The 16,122-nt window shown below is 38.9% G+C and overlaps 1 protein-coding gene across 4 annotated transcripts in view; it reads right to left on the minus strand.

Moving 5' to 3' along the window:
* col21a1 (collagen, type XXI, alpha 1) overlaps window positions 1-16,122 on the minus strand; it is a 28,442-nt gene that overhangs the window by 8,484 nt on the left and 3,836 nt on the right. For 2 of the 4 annotated variants that reach the window (XR_004335876.1, XM_032541164.1), the window contains exons 2-16: window positions 12,476-12,603; window positions 11,703-12,263; window positions 11,350-11,515; window positions 11,042-11,270; window positions 9,903-10,076; window positions 8,374-8,451; window positions 7,263-7,346; window positions 6,015-6,077; window positions 5,552-5,605; window positions 5,412-5,465; window positions 5,257-5,310; window positions 1,258-1,302; window positions 1,121-1,174; window positions 984-1,037; window positions 618-671 (exon numbers count right to left, since the gene is read on the minus strand). Coding sequence is in view for 3 of the 4 variants with exons in the window: in XM_032541164.1 (XP_032397055.1) it covers window positions 618-671; window positions 984-1,037; window positions 1,121-1,174; window positions 1,258-1,302; window positions 5,257-5,310; window positions 5,412-5,465; window positions 5,552-5,605; window positions 6,015-6,077; window positions 7,263-7,346; window positions 8,374-8,451; window positions 9,903-10,076; window positions 11,042-11,270; window positions 11,350-11,515; window positions 11,703-12,263; window positions 12,476-12,572 (1,821 nt within the window). In the remaining variant the exon portion in view is untranslated. The remainder of the gene's footprint in view (window positions 1-617; window positions 672-983; window positions 1,038-1,120; window positions 1,175-1,257; window positions 1,303-5,256; window positions 5,311-5,411; window positions 5,466-5,551; window positions 5,606-6,014; window positions 6,078-7,262; window positions 7,347-8,373; window positions 8,452-9,902; window positions 10,077-11,041; window positions 11,271-11,349; window positions 11,516-11,702; window positions 12,264-12,475; window positions 12,604-16,122) is intronic. The other 2 variants (XM_032541165.1, XM_032541166.1) reach the window with 2 other exon arrangements.

The following is a 16,122-nucleotide window of genomic DNA, read 5'->3' on the forward strand; positions in this document are numbered from 1 at the left end:
AGAGAATGGCTTACAGCCTTGTGGAGCAACTGACTCATCTTCTGTGGACCAATCACACACTAACCAACACAAAACTGTTGGACAACTCTTATAATCATGATCAGTGGGGTGGCTTCCCAGTTGAAACACTTTCTTCCTAAAACAGATTTGCTAGAGGACCACAGAATTCCTTCACTCAATGACTTTCACTGCCTTAGATTATAGCCTGAGACCACTTGTTACATAAAGGGGTTATCCTGGGATGAACTACATTTACTAACTATTTAATGGCTGTCAGGGGTACTCTCTGTGTTGCTGACACTATGTTAACACACTGCAGTAAAACATGTTTTGCATGCAAATCTGCATGATCCATAAAATCAGGTCTTGTACAGTATTTTAATCATCCATTACTCACAATATAATTTCATGTCAGCTACAATTTGTAAACTGAAATGTTAAGTACAACACACATACATCTCCCCTTTTCTTTCTTTTCAATCTGAACACAATATGAGTAAGTTTCATTCATGCACAATTTGCATCAAATCATCAATTTCTAGAAGTCCGAGTAGAGATGCTCAAATGACTTAAGAAATACCAAATATGTTTGAGTAATGCCTTTGTTTACAACTCACAGGATGGCCTTCTCTTCCGTCAACACCAGGAATACCACCCTCTCCAGCTTCTCCCTTAATACAATGGAGAAACACAAACATTTATTGACACATCATCATACACATTGCCTTATAATTTGGCATATAATGAATTTATTAATTAGGTATCTATCTGAACTTTGTTGTGTACAAACGCTGTCAAATGGGGTTTGGGAAAAGTCTACAAAAGACTACATTTCCATGGTTGCCAAACATCAACAACACAACTCATGGGAACAGCAAAGTATTTTAAGAATGTGCACTTATCCAACCTCATGCCTCTATTATTCTCCTAATCCGTGAATGAGCTTTGTGACATACAGTTGTGCACTGTCAAAACAAACGGACCTTTTGACCAGGTCTTCCTGGAAATCCAACCTTTCCATCTCTCCCAGGTAGGCCCTGAAACCACAGAAAAGGATTTTTACACACAACTATAATGCCACATGAGTTCTGGATTTGATTCTGAATAGTTTTATACATACAGGGTCTCCTGGATAACCCGGTGGCCCAGGAGGTCCCACACTTCCCTTTTCTCCCTAAACACATCATGCCATCGAGTTAACATTGTTATATTTCCCGTGTCATTTTCAGTAGCCATGAGGACTGTCTGCAACCTTACCACTTGACCAGCTTTTCCAGGTAACCCTGTGGGTCCTATTGCGCCCTGAGGAAAGTTAAAAGATCGATGATTAGAAAGGATTATTAGCCATGACATAATCAAAAATAAACCTTGTACTATGTTTATAGGTGCAGTGCACAAGTGTTAAACCTGATAAATCTGCCACTCGTTTAACAAGATCATTTGTAATAGAGGGAAAACACTAACAGCTCTTCATCAGTCAGATCAGGAGGCACAAGTTATACAGTGTGGGACAACAGCTCTTCATAGACCCATTCTACATGGTCACAAATATGCAGTCAGTGTTTGACATTAATCAGCAGCGATCTTGTTTTTCTGGGATAGACAATAGATTTTGAAACTATTTGGCCTGACATTTCAGACATGACGTGTTTCACTGCGTCGCTGTGGCAATTTTAAAACTGCACTGGCTGACCTAAAACTGGACGTTCGTCATCTATCTGTTGAAAAAAGCCAACCATTTTCACATTTTCTGAATAGAAATAAACAGCATTTGGAAAAAAGGCTGGACATTACATTATTTGTTTTCTAAGATTTTACATTTCATCATTTAATAATATGCTAATCAACTCACAGGGGAACAAATTACTGTACAGCGTAAAAAAAAAAAAAAAGATGTAGTTATTACTGGTGGGATCATGGCACATTTTTATTGTTACTTCATTTGCACACATATTTTGTATATAAAAAGACATTTGAGTCAAAGTGTTGACAGTTTCTTTCTTTCAGTTTGAGCTGAATTTAAGTTTTCAGGTCCCAGGAACATGTGTTCATGTTCCATTGGTATAACAAATATCAAACATCACTCCAGCTGTGGCCATAACTACAGTTCTGTCAAAGCAAAACAAGCTATAACAAATGTACAGTATTTATGGAGTGCTGCAGCCGGGGCAGTAAAGGTCCAATCATGGAAGCCAGTGGCAGTACATTTGGCCGTTTTGTTGGATTGTGTTGGCAGCAACACTTTGTGTGACAACATGGAGCATCAGACATGCAGCTGCTATCATAGGTAGTGTAAACAGTGACTGGTTTGCATCTCAGGAAAACTGCGATAAGGAGCTTCCGCTACCTCCCCAAGCAGAGCTGTGGGTTTTCTATAAGGAACACAGATGTTTGTCCAAAGGAATGTGTTAATGAACTACAGAGATCATTAGCACAGACTGGATGGCCACATCATTAGAAATAAAACGTTCCTTCAAAGGTGATGAATGACTGTGGTTATGAACAAGACTGAATACACAAACATAGACACTTTTTGGCAAAATGGCTAACCATTCTTACTCCTCTTGTGTCCTTGAATTATATACGTCTGACTTAATTTAGCAGACATCTTAAATTTCCTTTTTCTAGATCCTATGCCAGGAAAATGAAATTACACCCTAGGGTTTTCTTGCAATATGGGAACAATTTGGAAAGGTACAGTATATGTAAATGTATTTTATATCCAAAATAAATCTAATAGCCTACTTAACAGGATTAGGATTCCCTCTAACTTGGTTAGATTTGGTTGTTCTGTGGTGCATAAAGAGTATTTAGATTTCCTGGAGTGGATAACACCTCTTGACCCAGACATTAAGGGTATTTAGTAGACCAAAACTTTTGGTGTGTTTTTACTTGGCCCTGATGGAAATTCGTAGGAGCCATAAGCATATAAACATTTTGTATATAATTTTATACATAGATATATTGTTAGAAAATATTTACCTTCTTATCTACAGTGCTGTACACTTTCACATCACATTTACAATCTATTTGCAGTATTTTTTTGACAAGAGCTTTTCTGAACTTGCTCTTTAAACATATGTTGCAGCTGTCTTTCTTTGTAAGAAGTGATGGAAAATCACCCGCAGTGCACTCCCTCTAGATGCTCATCTCATTATTCACGATGCCTCAGACCATTACACTAATTAGATGTCTTATTATGGGATTTTAAAAGAGCCCTGTGATAGACCTGTAAAAGTCATATTTTCATCCTGTAAGCGTTACTGGAAACAGGATACAAAATCTACAGTAAATCCACCTGATCTAAAGTGGTGCAGTCCCCCATTGTGTTCTCCTTTTTGTGTGTGAGGCCAAAATCCAAAGTATTTCACCTAATCGAAGAACTTTAAGAAAAAAGTCCAAGCACTTAAAAAAAAACTTAAGTTCAGACATAGTGAACCTGTGAGGGAAACTGTAATAATGGAACAGATGGAATGGGAGGATTCGCTCAAGGGGCAGACGTGTCTTTTGACCACTGCAACAGTTTTCAAAATATTATTAACTGCTTGAATTGTTCCCCTGAAAGGGAAACTCAAACTGCGTCGGTTACGACACTATAGCTTTCCCATAGTGTCGTAACCGACGCAGTGTCTCGTCCCCCTATCTCGGGGAACAAGGGTTACATAGGTAACCCGAGACGTTCTCTAACTTCAGCCAGCTAGCAGGAACCCCCTGTGGTCACACTGATTACAAGGTAGGTTGAAATGACAGAGGTGATGCCACCTAGAGAGGATGCATTACCTCATTGTCCCTCAAAATAACGCTCAATGCAAAATGTTGTTTAACCCTTGTGTTGTCTTCCCATTGACCAGCAACTTTTGTTTTTCCGGGTATGAATTTCAAATTAAAATTATTTGGTCGTCTTTTCTCAACATTTTTGTCGCTTTGCTGACATTTTTGTCACTTTTTTTCCAATGTTTTTATCCGTTTTTTTTCCAATGCTATATACCTGATTTAAACCAAATGTAATGAAAGTAGTGGACTGATCGTTTATTTTACTTCTTATAAGCATTGTAGGGAACCATCCTCGTTATTTATTTATTTTTGACAATTTCTGATATAGAAACCTTTTGAAAATGAGCCAAATTTGACCCGAGGACATCAGGAGGGTTAGATAAGTTCTGGATAAAGCTGCAGGACTGTCAGGCTTGTGCTTGAGTCTGCTGAGTCTACTGTAGTTGAGGCCTTCATGGCACCCAGTAAACACAAACTGCTGGATCATTTGGGTACTGCTTGCTTTTGTTTATTCAAGGATTATTGGCAGATTCCCTCAAAGAGTGGATTATTGTATCACACAGCATTTACTGCATGTATGTTTTGTAATCTCTGTGAGTGAACAGTGGGAGAGGCAATTATCCAGCCAAGGCACCACTCACTGTGGGCTAGTCTGCCTTTAGATAGTGTATTGATTTCTTAACATCCTGATATTTTGAAGGGATGTTAAGGCTTGGAGATTCTCACCCTAAAGCCCCGAATGCTAAAGAGGTTTAGCTGTCAGGTTTTATCTGATAAACAAAGATTCATTCACATTCACGCTTTCTCCTGTACAATATAAGGCCATATTGTAGAAGGTGGTGTGCACTGAAGCAAAGTTGGTCGCACTGAATTACAAGGTTTTACTTTTAACTGTTCTGTGGGGGTGTGCTCTGTTTTGTTAGTCTCTATCGTTTTTTTTGTCTTCATGTCTTTCTTGCATCTTGACCTCAGATCTGACTGTAATTGGAAGGCTAAGGAGCGGAGTGGTGCACGTGAAGGGAAAAAAAAAGACAACAAGAGAATAAAGATACTTCCTTTCATAGAAGTGTTTGAGCTTTCTAAGGTAAGGACAGAACAAAAGTCAGGACATATGAACTCATTTAAAACGTCTATGATGGTCCTGGACTATCTATGCAAAGCGCTCTTGTCCCACAGTATAGAAGTTGTACTTTTTACTCTCCCAGGGGATCTGGCTTTATATTCATAACATGTGGTTTCTAGAGTGATTGATGCAACAATGTCCAAACGTTTCAAGTTAATGTGTCTAGCAGGGATTTCCTGTTAATCCTACATTTGATCTCATAAAAAGATTTACCTTGAAAATGTAGTGTGTGTTTTGTACTTTTTAAAGAATGCTTGTTTTGTTTTTCTACGGAATTCTAAGTAATGTACTAACTTTTCATGTTTTTAAATAGATAATATTGGACAAGGTCACCACATTTGAACAGTTAAAATCTCCACCTTCTCTCCCGGTAGTCCAGGCGATCCTGGTAATCCAGGCACACCCCTCTCACCCTGAAAGAACAGACAAAAGTGTTTCTCAGTGTTCACAAATTAGTGGAACAACATGATAATGAAACCGATGTGGCCACAAATGGTCTTTTTGACCTTCCTACCAAAACACCCGGCCTCCCTTGCTCGCCTTTGTACCCATCTGACCCACGTGGACCCTGACCCCAGAAACAAAGGAAAGCAGTTTTAAAATCTATAGTCTTGATGCTGGATTTAACGGTAAATCAAGTGAGATATGCTTTACCTGCACTCCTGTAGGACCTGGCAGCCCTGGACTTCCTCTAATGCCAGGGATACCCTTAAAATAAAAAATAAATAAAAAGACGAGAGATGCACAAATTTGGTTTAACATTTGAACCCACCTCAACTCTCTGCATGATTCTAGGCTGCGGGATGAATTTTGCATCGTGCTGTAGAACATGTGGTTAACTTTTGGATGGCTTTCATCACACAAAATCACCACTGTGCTTCCACCAGTTGTATAATCAGAGATGTCTTTCATTTATCCATTGGAATAATAAGTAAATACATATATTTACTACTGAAGCAGTCCAGACCACATAGAACTAACAAGCAGAAACTGTCATGCCTTAATGCGTACATTAACTTAATTGGTTTTGGCATTTTCTCAGATGCTGGATGAACAATGACAGTGTTGTTGGCGGTTATGATCTATATGTTTGTATATTGAACTATGTAGTACTCACAGGCTTACCATCAGCACCAGCAGGCCCAGGAAGACCAGGTTTGCCAGGGTTTCCTTCTTCTCCCTAAAGAAGGAATAAGGTACTTTAATAATGTAATGCAAACTGTCTTTATCATGCAACCTCAAAGCAGCATAAACAAATCCGTTTGGAAACATCTCTGGTAAAGATATGCTTTTTCTGGTGTTGATTTAATTTATCTTAACCATGCTGAGTTATTTCATCTAATGTAAGATGCTTGAACTCTGTGTGGGGTTATAAGGAACATCTGCAAGCCTGCAATGGTCCCAGCGTTTTGGATCTATTAGTAAATGTAGTAAAAGCAGTGACATAAACACAAACATGCCTGAACCCAAGTAGGTTTTATTAACCAAGAGTCTTGTTGCTAATGTAATATCTCTATGAGGTCCATGTGTAAAGGCTTTTATGACCGTGGCTGCTATTATTTGGTTGATGCCACGTGATCAATAAAAGGGAACATGTAGGTTTAATTTACCATTTGGGTAATTTTCCATTCTAACCTGTGTTTATCTTAAACAGCCGTCTGGTTTGCTTCAAGCAAACAGCACATTAGGATCTTACAAGGATAACCATAACTTCCCTCACAATGGCACACCGCAATTTGCCTAACTGGAGAAAAGAGGCTATTTGGTGCGACCATAACTTGTTTATAGCAGGTAACTGTGTGTTTACTGTAACGGATAAAAAGTGCTAAAACCTCCCACACAGCACTGTTAAAGGCAAGAAGGAAACCTGTGTTTGCAGGCTGTAACAACTGTAACTGTAACGTAGTTGGATTTGACCTATTGGTAAAGTGCAACCTCATGTGTTCATCGCATAATCATCCAACGCAGAGAGCAGCATTTCGACATCAACTGGGAATTCAACAAACAAACATTCTTTCAAGGCTAAGCTGCGAGGAAGAGAAAGTTTGTGCTCCATCATTAGGTCTCTTTGTCATTCCTGAGGTTACACATAAACTAACATTGTTAAAGATTAATTATTGTTAAATTTATTTAATCTCAACAGAAAACCACTGTTTAAAGTAAATATTTAAGCAACTGTCTGAACACTGAGGAGCTAGACAAGGCTGAGCTCTGTTCTGATATCTTGCAGCCTACAGTACTGTTTGAGATTTTTTGCATTCATTTCTGCATGCACGGTATATGCAGTATATTAAAAAAAATAAAATTACACAAGACAAATAATGAAAGAAAATATAAAGAGGCCTTTTTTTTTTAATTAACCAACCTTTTTTCCTGGAAGTCCAGGGGGTCCAGGAGGACAAACACAAGGTTCTTGAGTTGGTTCAGTGTAATCAGGACTGTTGGCGCACTGTAATGAACCAAACCAAACAATTAGGTGGTTGATAGACAGAAAACTATCAGCAACAGTTTTAATAACCAGTTAATCATTTTGGATAATTTATATAATAAGAAATGCCACAATTATCTGGTTCCCGCTTCTTAAAAAGGTGAATAATTGTTGGTTTCCTTAGTCTTTTACGATTGTAAATTAAAATATCTACGAGTTTTTCACTGTGGCTTGGATATTTTGAAAATTAGTTATTAATTATTGGTGTAATGTTTGTAAAAGTCACAAAAATCCAATGTTGAAACCTAAAAACTCATTCATTTAATCATTGTATATTCAACATTTACATCATAAACGTGTACCCTACCTGCAGGTAACCATCTGCATTTTACTTTCAATAAACCAAAATTTACACTGCGAAATGAACTTCCTGTTTTTTCATCAAATGTCATCCATCAAAAGGAAATTGATAATTGAACTTTGTGATTCAATTGGAAATAAGCCAATAACAAGCGGACAGAGAGGAGAGAGAAGTAGTGGTACACTTAGCAAGAATTTGTAATTTTAAGCTACTCATCCTGTCTCTTTTGATGTTTTCAACCCACATCCTCCCATTAAAAACAGTAATTTGGATCTGGTTTTGTGGTTATAGCAATTTGGAAGCCAACATAACACTGGGACACTGCTTCACAAACGCAGTTAGAGCCAGCAGACAATAAAAAAAAGAAATGTTTGAAGCTGAGTTACGGGTTCCACTCCAACAAATCATTTTATGCATACATAAACAGATGTGTCTTGAAATGAATATGCTGAGTTTACACTTCTTACTACAACTACACAACGCTATAATACAGTGTGCTGATGACTTAAAAAGCAAAAAAAATCATTTTATGCCATGCAGTATGAGGTGTGGAGTTAACTGATGGCATTTCAGAGCAGAAACAGATGTACAGTAGTTGGACAAGGTGAGAAGTAGGTGAGAAGAAGTTATCTTTGTTGCTTTTGGACTAAAAAACAAGTTAAGAGCCAAGCAGACTCCTGTACTTACAACTCCAGGTATTTCACATGCAGTCTCCCGGCTATTCTGCTCGGGGTCACAGTAAATGCGAAGTTTCTGGATTTCAAACTAGATTTAAAAAGAGAAAAAACTCTTGTTAAAAACACAACCTCCACTGTGGGAGACTCCAAACAAGCTAACAAAACAAACATGGGGGTAATTTTGCGACGTGTAGTTTTGGTTTTATCAGTGCTTTGCTACTAATGAATCGAAGTTGATGTTTTTCAACTATTAAATTGCCTTTACTGGGCACGGAGCAGCTACATGTTGCCAGACCTCCCTCAGTGTTGGAAGTGTTCTGCAGCGACATTACACTATTCTTCCATTATTTGGTATTTTGTTAATGTTGGTGGTAGAATGGTTCTAGAAAGTCAGATAGACAGTTTCACTACAGAGCAGAAAGATTATTTAAGTTCCATTTTGTGTATGATAAAAGGTTTGAACATGATAAGAATGTCTTGTGTGGTCTGTCGGTTCCTGCTAATGTAATGTTGTTTAAAAATTGCATTGAGGTTCTTCTAAAGGGTCCAATTACAAACATTTGTTTCCAATTACAAGTGTGTTTATCCGATGATACTCACATTAGTGCATTAATTCTGTTAAATGGCTTAAAACTGCATTATCCATATACCAATGGATCAGTGCACACAACAACAAACACCGCCAAGCTGTAGCTCAAGTTATAGCCACAGCAATGTGTCAAAATACTGGCAGGCATAGAAAATGTAAAAGGGATGAATGAATGATGTTCTTCTTTTTTTTCTTTTTGAACAAAGGATTTTCTGCACAGACTTGCTATTAATTGTTTTTAATGGTACTGTATGTAATCCTGTTTATGATTAAGTCACATTTCTCTTTATATACTGTAATATATAATTTACAGTTGTACTAAGGATTTTAGTAAATAAAAAAAGCTGCATTATTTACATTTTTTTACATTACGTTTATTTTTTTAATTGACCCTCATATAGGCCACAAATGCTACATTGGCAAACCTGCCTAATTGCTCACATATGTGTCGGAGGTATTTCAAAAGGTTCATTTGTATTGTTTCACATTAAAAAGTGTTACATCATATTTGCATTTAGAATAAAAGGGCGTATTGTGCAGTTATCCTTCTTTTCCATAGCGTTATCATGACATTAAAATGTTACATTATGTTTTAAGGGATGTATTTGCATTGAAAGCCCTAACTATATAGCCTTCTGCTGATTATATTACTAATGCAGCATTTTTGGCACCAAAATTGTGCCAATTGAGACAAATAAAACACAGATTAATAAGACCATGTGGAGAAAAAGGCTCAATTTTGCAAAAGATTTATTATCCGCAAAGTTAAGCTTGTCTCTCAGGAGGCACCAATAAACTGTATGATGTTTAAAATATATATCAGTGCTGCGTTTGCTCAACTACTCATTAAGAATCCTGTTTCCTCTTTTGTAGACATACTGCTGGATTACTTTTCTAGGAACCAAACATGTATTTAATGCAAAAAAAGTTGTTGATGTTAATAAACTTACTGGCACTGTTGTTTCCTTTCTGACATATTTTCCAACTTGGGTTTTTCCATTAATGAAAATGCCAACAGGGGGCTCCAAGGATTGGGTTTCAATTTCCAGGTCATCAACGTAAAGGGTAACGTCCTCCTCAGTAACCAGCAGCCGCAGCTGGTGCCATTTCTCATCAAACAGCTTCTTTTGTCATAGAAAAAAAAAGAAAGGAAAAGGTCATTAATACAGGGTTGGCAGTGTGCTGATAAAGACTTTAAAAAAACAAAGGATAACACAGCTTTTGAATAAACTACAGTGAAGATAGTCAATTGGGTGTCAATCCGTGACGGACTAGTAATCTGGTAGTCTGCGCCAGAGTTGTTGGAAGATGAAGATTGGGAGTTGGAAGCTATGGCTGGAAGTTGGAAGTTGGAAGCTATACTGTTGGCAAAAAAAATGAATCAAGGCATCTAGCGACACAAAGGGGGGGTGGAGAAAAAGAGAGAGAAATATAAGAGAGCACTGTTGGCTGATGGTGAAAAATGATCTGGAAAAAAGACCAGATCAACCATGTTTCTATTATGGAGCGGCTGGCTCTGATGATTTACTAATTTTCTTATGCATTGGGGTAGCGCATTGATATGTCTATGTTTCAATGCAGTTGTTTACAGCATGGGAGTTTACATTCCCCATCACAGGGGCTATCAAAAGTTTGTTTGTCTTCCGTGCATCAAAAGATCTATCTGCAAGTTGCGCCCCCCCCCCAGGTTTCAGCCAGATTGTTTTATAATATTTAATAATGAACAGATGAATACAATTTCAATACTATTGATTAACTGTATCATGCACTATGAGCAAATAGCATTCATGTTGAGAATTAGTTTAGGAGGTATACTCCAGCTATTTCAGTTTCAAATCGTTGGGGGACACACAAGAGACCTATTAAATAAAAATGTGCAAATTAGAAGCAGTAGAGGCCGAGATATTCTTACGTTTAGTCTTAGTAAATATGATAGATCCTACATTTCCCATATTGCGACTTTGTGTCTCTTTGTTTGAAAACGCTCTGCCTGGTAACAGCCACAGAAGACATTATGCAACTGTGTAGTACTCACTAGTAAAGTGCCCATTAAAGACTATTTTAAAGAAATAATACAGTGTTGCCATACCCCTGCTGTATGTTGTGAAAATGTGACCGTTTGAATTCCACTTGCTGACTCGCTGGTTGTGGTGAACATGACGTTGCGCTTGACACCATTTAGAGTCACCGCCATCTGAGGTTTCCCATCACGTGTCTGTATCCTCCACACGTCCCACTCCTCGTTTGCCACTGATCCTTTATACCTCAGTGTGGCCACAAAAACATATGATGGAGGCAGGCCATCAGGAAAAAGGTTCCTAGATGAGCAGACGTAAAGGTCAGTCAACTTGTGAATACAGTGGTTGTGAAGAAGAAACAATAAAGCAAAGAGGTTACCGTGTAGCTTCACTTAAGTCAACACGAGGTGTCACTTCATAGGCCTTAGTGCCATAATATGCCCCTTGTGTCTTTTTTGCTTTTTTAGCCAAATTTAAATGTAACAGAATATCAAAACCCTTCTCGTCACGGGAGTCTATAGGAATTCTTGCTGGACAAACGGTCTCTGCAACAGACAAACACAGTAAAATAGAAAAATAGACAAACATAGAAACAAGTGGAGAATAATGGAGAGAAGGACAAGAGGCAGAGGGACAAATGGAGTAGTCTGAGGTAACGAGATACCTCTACGACAGTCACAAACGTAACCTGATAATATTTAAGTGGAACAGCACTGATCAGCAGTTGCTTACCTTCACACAGTTTCTGTCGTATGACCTGTATGATCCTGGAAATACCCTTGTAGTCCTCAACAGAGAAGACGTATGTTGAAAATGGCTTGTTTGCAATGTCTTTTAACTCTGTCCCTTCTGTCTCTGATCCAACACCAATTGCAAACAGAATTACTCCTTTTTTCCTTGCTGCCTCTGCCGCTTTCAGAACCTCATCTTGAGACTTCCCATCTGTGAGGACAACAGCAATTCTGGAAATGCCTGATGGGCCGCGCTCAGACAGTCCAAACAGTTTGTCTGTAGCAAACTTAATGGCGGCCCCTGTCCTTGTGTTTCCCCCCATGTACTCAATGGACTCCATCGCTTTGATGAGGTCTTTGGTAGAGGAGTGCTTCCCCAGAGGTATTTCTAAAACGGGGTCATCGCTGTACTGGACCACTCCGACCTGGGTAAACTTCTGTCCAATGTTGAAGCTTGTTGTTATGTTGACAAGCCAACGCTTTACTATTTCAAAATTGACATCTTCAACACTCCACGAGCCATCTAGAATAAAGACCAAATCGCATGGTGCAGTCCTACAACCTGAAGCAGACAGGAAATGAACAATCAGCAGTGGAAAAGAATGGTTTTAACATATCCTATCTAACTTGATGGAATACATGAAATAACAGTAAAGGTGGTTTCATCACAGTACATGATACCACCTTTGGCAGTTGTATGCATTTGATTTAATTTTTATCAATGTATAGACAAGCAAACAAAGTGTGAGAAAATGAAGACAGAAGCACTCTTACTTCTTAAGTCTTCATCTTGAGCTGCACTAAACAAATGGAGAAGCATGAAGCACAGGCATCTTAAGACACAATGCATGGATGTCCCTTTGTAACCCATTATGCAGCAGTACCAAGCTCCAATTTTGCACCTACAGGGAAAGGGAAAACATGCTTTGTATTGAAGGGAAAAGAAAAAGGACAATGCAAGCATTTGTGACATGTGGTCCTTGTGTTATTCTTGCCTTGACAGACATTAAAGTGCCCATTTTATATATGGGATTTGGGGTGTTGTTTTGTGTCTCTGGTTCTTCCACAAACATACAAACTTGGGAAAAAAAACTATCAATGCGGCTTTAAGTGAGATACAGGTTTCTGACTGTCTTCAGCCTTCAGTCTCCGGGTGAGCAGTTCAAAATCTGCACGGCTTTCTACGACACTAGCTGAGATGAGGTGGCTAATTGTAGCATGCTAGCGCTAGCTTGCTAGCTCGTTCTCAATGGCAAAATACTGCTACAACACACATTAATTGACCATAATCTCCAAAAGCACTACTACCATGTCCCTGTTCTGCAGGTATTCCACTAGTGCGCCCTCATTTAGAAGAAGTCTCCCAGTTAATCCTGCCTTGTAGGCCTACTGACCAAAGTTGGAGAAAGAGATATCTAGCTGATGTGATCTTACTTAGCTACTGCACATGTGTGACTCCCAACATAGATAGTATAGAAGTGAGATGTCTCTGTAGCTAAAACAGAGACCTAAACACACAGGGTGAAAACAGGATCTGCAGCAATGTGTGGTACAACAAAAATATGGTGTTTTTTGAAAATGAAACCACGTAAACCTATTCTGGTACAAACTCAAAATACAATTATGAACATGAAAATGAGCATAATATGAGCAATTTAATGTCTCAGATTATTGTTTTTCCATTATTGAGATGTTTGGCCACCATTTATTCTGGCTCATCCCCTCTCCACATATTTAAACACAAAACCATCCCACTACCTGCAGTTGCACACTCACAGTAAATAAAGGTTGTGTGATCCTTTGAGTTACGTACATGATGGATGAAGGATGTTGCCAGGCCAAAATATTAATTAATTCAAACAATAAATTATTAAAGCGTTGTATACACATGCAAATTGGTGGTATTTGTGCACTGAGGCAATGTTATCTTTCTGGATAATGCATCAACCTCATCATCAACCTTCCATTAAAGATATAGTGTGTAGTTTCTGTCTCCCCCATCAGGAATTTAGTAATGACAACAAAACTTTCAGCGCATCCACATGGTACAAGCCTTCCATGATCGCGCACCACCCCCACTCCTCAATACAATTGCTTGGAGGACACGGACGATTAAAAAAAATATGATGGGCTCTTCAGAAGAGGTAATTACCTTTGCTTGATTTTCTGCATGCGAATGTAGCCGGATGACACCATATCTAAACATAGCCATACTGAGAAATACAGAGAGTTGCGTGGAGCTGATAGTCTTAATTAGTGTTTTACTGCAGGAATTAGACAGGTCTTTATTCACATCACCTACTCATGTGCACTGCATTGCACTTAAGTAGGTCAAGGCCCAAGTCAAGCATACAACAGTACAGTACAACAGGACAGTCTATTTATTGTTTGTGGTAATTAAATTCTACATACAAAAAGGGAGAAAATAACAGAGTGGAAGAAATGGCTGCCAAATGTCAACATAATGAAGAATGATGCTCAACAAATAATCTGACTATTTATGGTTTAATCCACAGGTCCATCAGAATATGTTCATTCTTTGATTTGTTGGCCACTTGGGGGCAGTACAATAACATTGACATGTTATCACCTTATAAAGTTGATATGGTGAACTTGTTAGCAAACATTTGCTTATTTACATATCAAACATTAGTATTTACTTGGAGTCATGTTACAATCTACCTAGGGAGTGTTAGCCCAATATTCAATCTCTTTTTAGTTCTGTTGTGGTCTCTACCAACGCCTGAGGAAAATATCTTAGCTGCTATATGCTCCAATATGTTCAGCAGCTAGTCGCTACCTGTCTGCTGTTTGGTGCTGGGCAGGTAGTGTAAAGTGGGTTTGTCAGAGCTACTGCTGAAAACCGCTGCAGGCAGCTGTCACTGGGGCTATCAAGTGCAAATCCCATCAACCCATGTTAGTTAGTTATACTCACTTCCTACCTCCCACTGCTGCCTTTTGACATTGCTGTACTACCTACAAATCCCTAACTTACTTACTTGCATTACAACGTTGTACTCTGAGCTTTGCATCCAATCTCCATGTAGCACACTTGATCTCTCCAATCCTGCTGCACAGCCTCAGTACACCTAAGCATTTTCCTTTCAAGCCTCATCCACCACATCCTCACATGTCAGCTTTACTTAATAAACAATTCACTGAACCTCTGACCACAACTGCTCTTAAACCAGTGCTCAGTGTTTCCTGTGGGATTATCAGCTGTTTCCTCAAATCTGCTGCCATTTGCCAGCTTCTGCCCACCCTTGGCTTAAATACAACACATTGTAATACCTTCCTTGCCATCAGTGGATGAAGGAATTTTAACCCGTTACTGTCACGTGCGGCTGAACCATAGTAGCCTATGACACCAGGCATGTCATTCTTGGAGTAAAATTATTTTAAACCCGGGCAAAATGTTTCAAAAACACTGGCAAGTCGGAACATAACACATCTTGTGATATTAGTGAAACAATTTGTGTGTATGATTAATCTCTTGATTTGTTTCAACACCTTTCAACTCCCTCCAGCGCTGCTGCTATATTTTCCTAATTTAGCCACTGTGTCAGCTCTGCTAAACAACCTTCCTCCCCTTGGTGTTTTGCCCTACAATCATTCTTTACTTGAATAAGAAGAAGAAACTTTATTTTTCTTCACATATACAGTACAATGTAGTCGCTCTTTTCGAATGTCCGTTTTCGGATGTCCCATTACCTCCCGCTTTCCTTGTGTTGTAATTTTAAACTCCTGTCAATTAATGAGGACTATGGTTAACTTCTCCTCAGATCTCTGCAGGGTAAATCCAGACAGCTAGCTAGATCTGTCCAATCTGAGTGTTCTGTCGTACGACTAAAACAACCTTTGAACGTACACATGTTCTACCAAAACAAGTTCCCTCCACCGTGGCTCCACTTCACGCTTAACACAGCCCAAGGAGATTGTGATTGGTTTAAAGAAATGCATGTTTTTTTTGCCACATTGCTGTGTGTTGCCGGACCCTCCTTCGCAGCGCTGTGGAGGAAGGTCTGGCAATAAGAGACTAGCCCAACCCTAAAGGCTCCCCACTCTACACCTGCACAGTAACATCCTTGTTGTATGGCTGAGAGTTGACCATTGGAATGCTTCTCCTACACACCAGGGACTCAAAACAAAGATGTCCAAATATAGTAGCTTGTGTCCCAATATAACCTCTGTGTTATGTGATTGTCAGAGAAAATGATGGTATTCTAAAGAACCAGTTAAACAGTAACTTGTTGTACCCAACAGTGCACTCAAAAATAACCCATGCAAGGGTTTTCCTTATCTGGAACCCCTATCAGTAGAAAAAAAACTAGCAGTCCATCTATTCATTATCTGTAACCACTTTTCTCTTACAGAGTTGCAGGGGAGCTGGAGCCTTTCCCAGCTGACATTGGCAAAAAGGG

Source organism: Etheostoma spectabile, chromosome 17 (genome assembly GCF_008692095.1).
Source record: "Etheostoma spectabile isolate EspeVRDwgs_2016 chromosome 17, UIUC_Espe_1.0, whole genome shotgun sequence".
Taxonomy (NCBI): domain Eukaryota; kingdom Metazoa; phylum Chordata; class Actinopteri; order Perciformes; family Percidae; genus Etheostoma; species Etheostoma spectabile.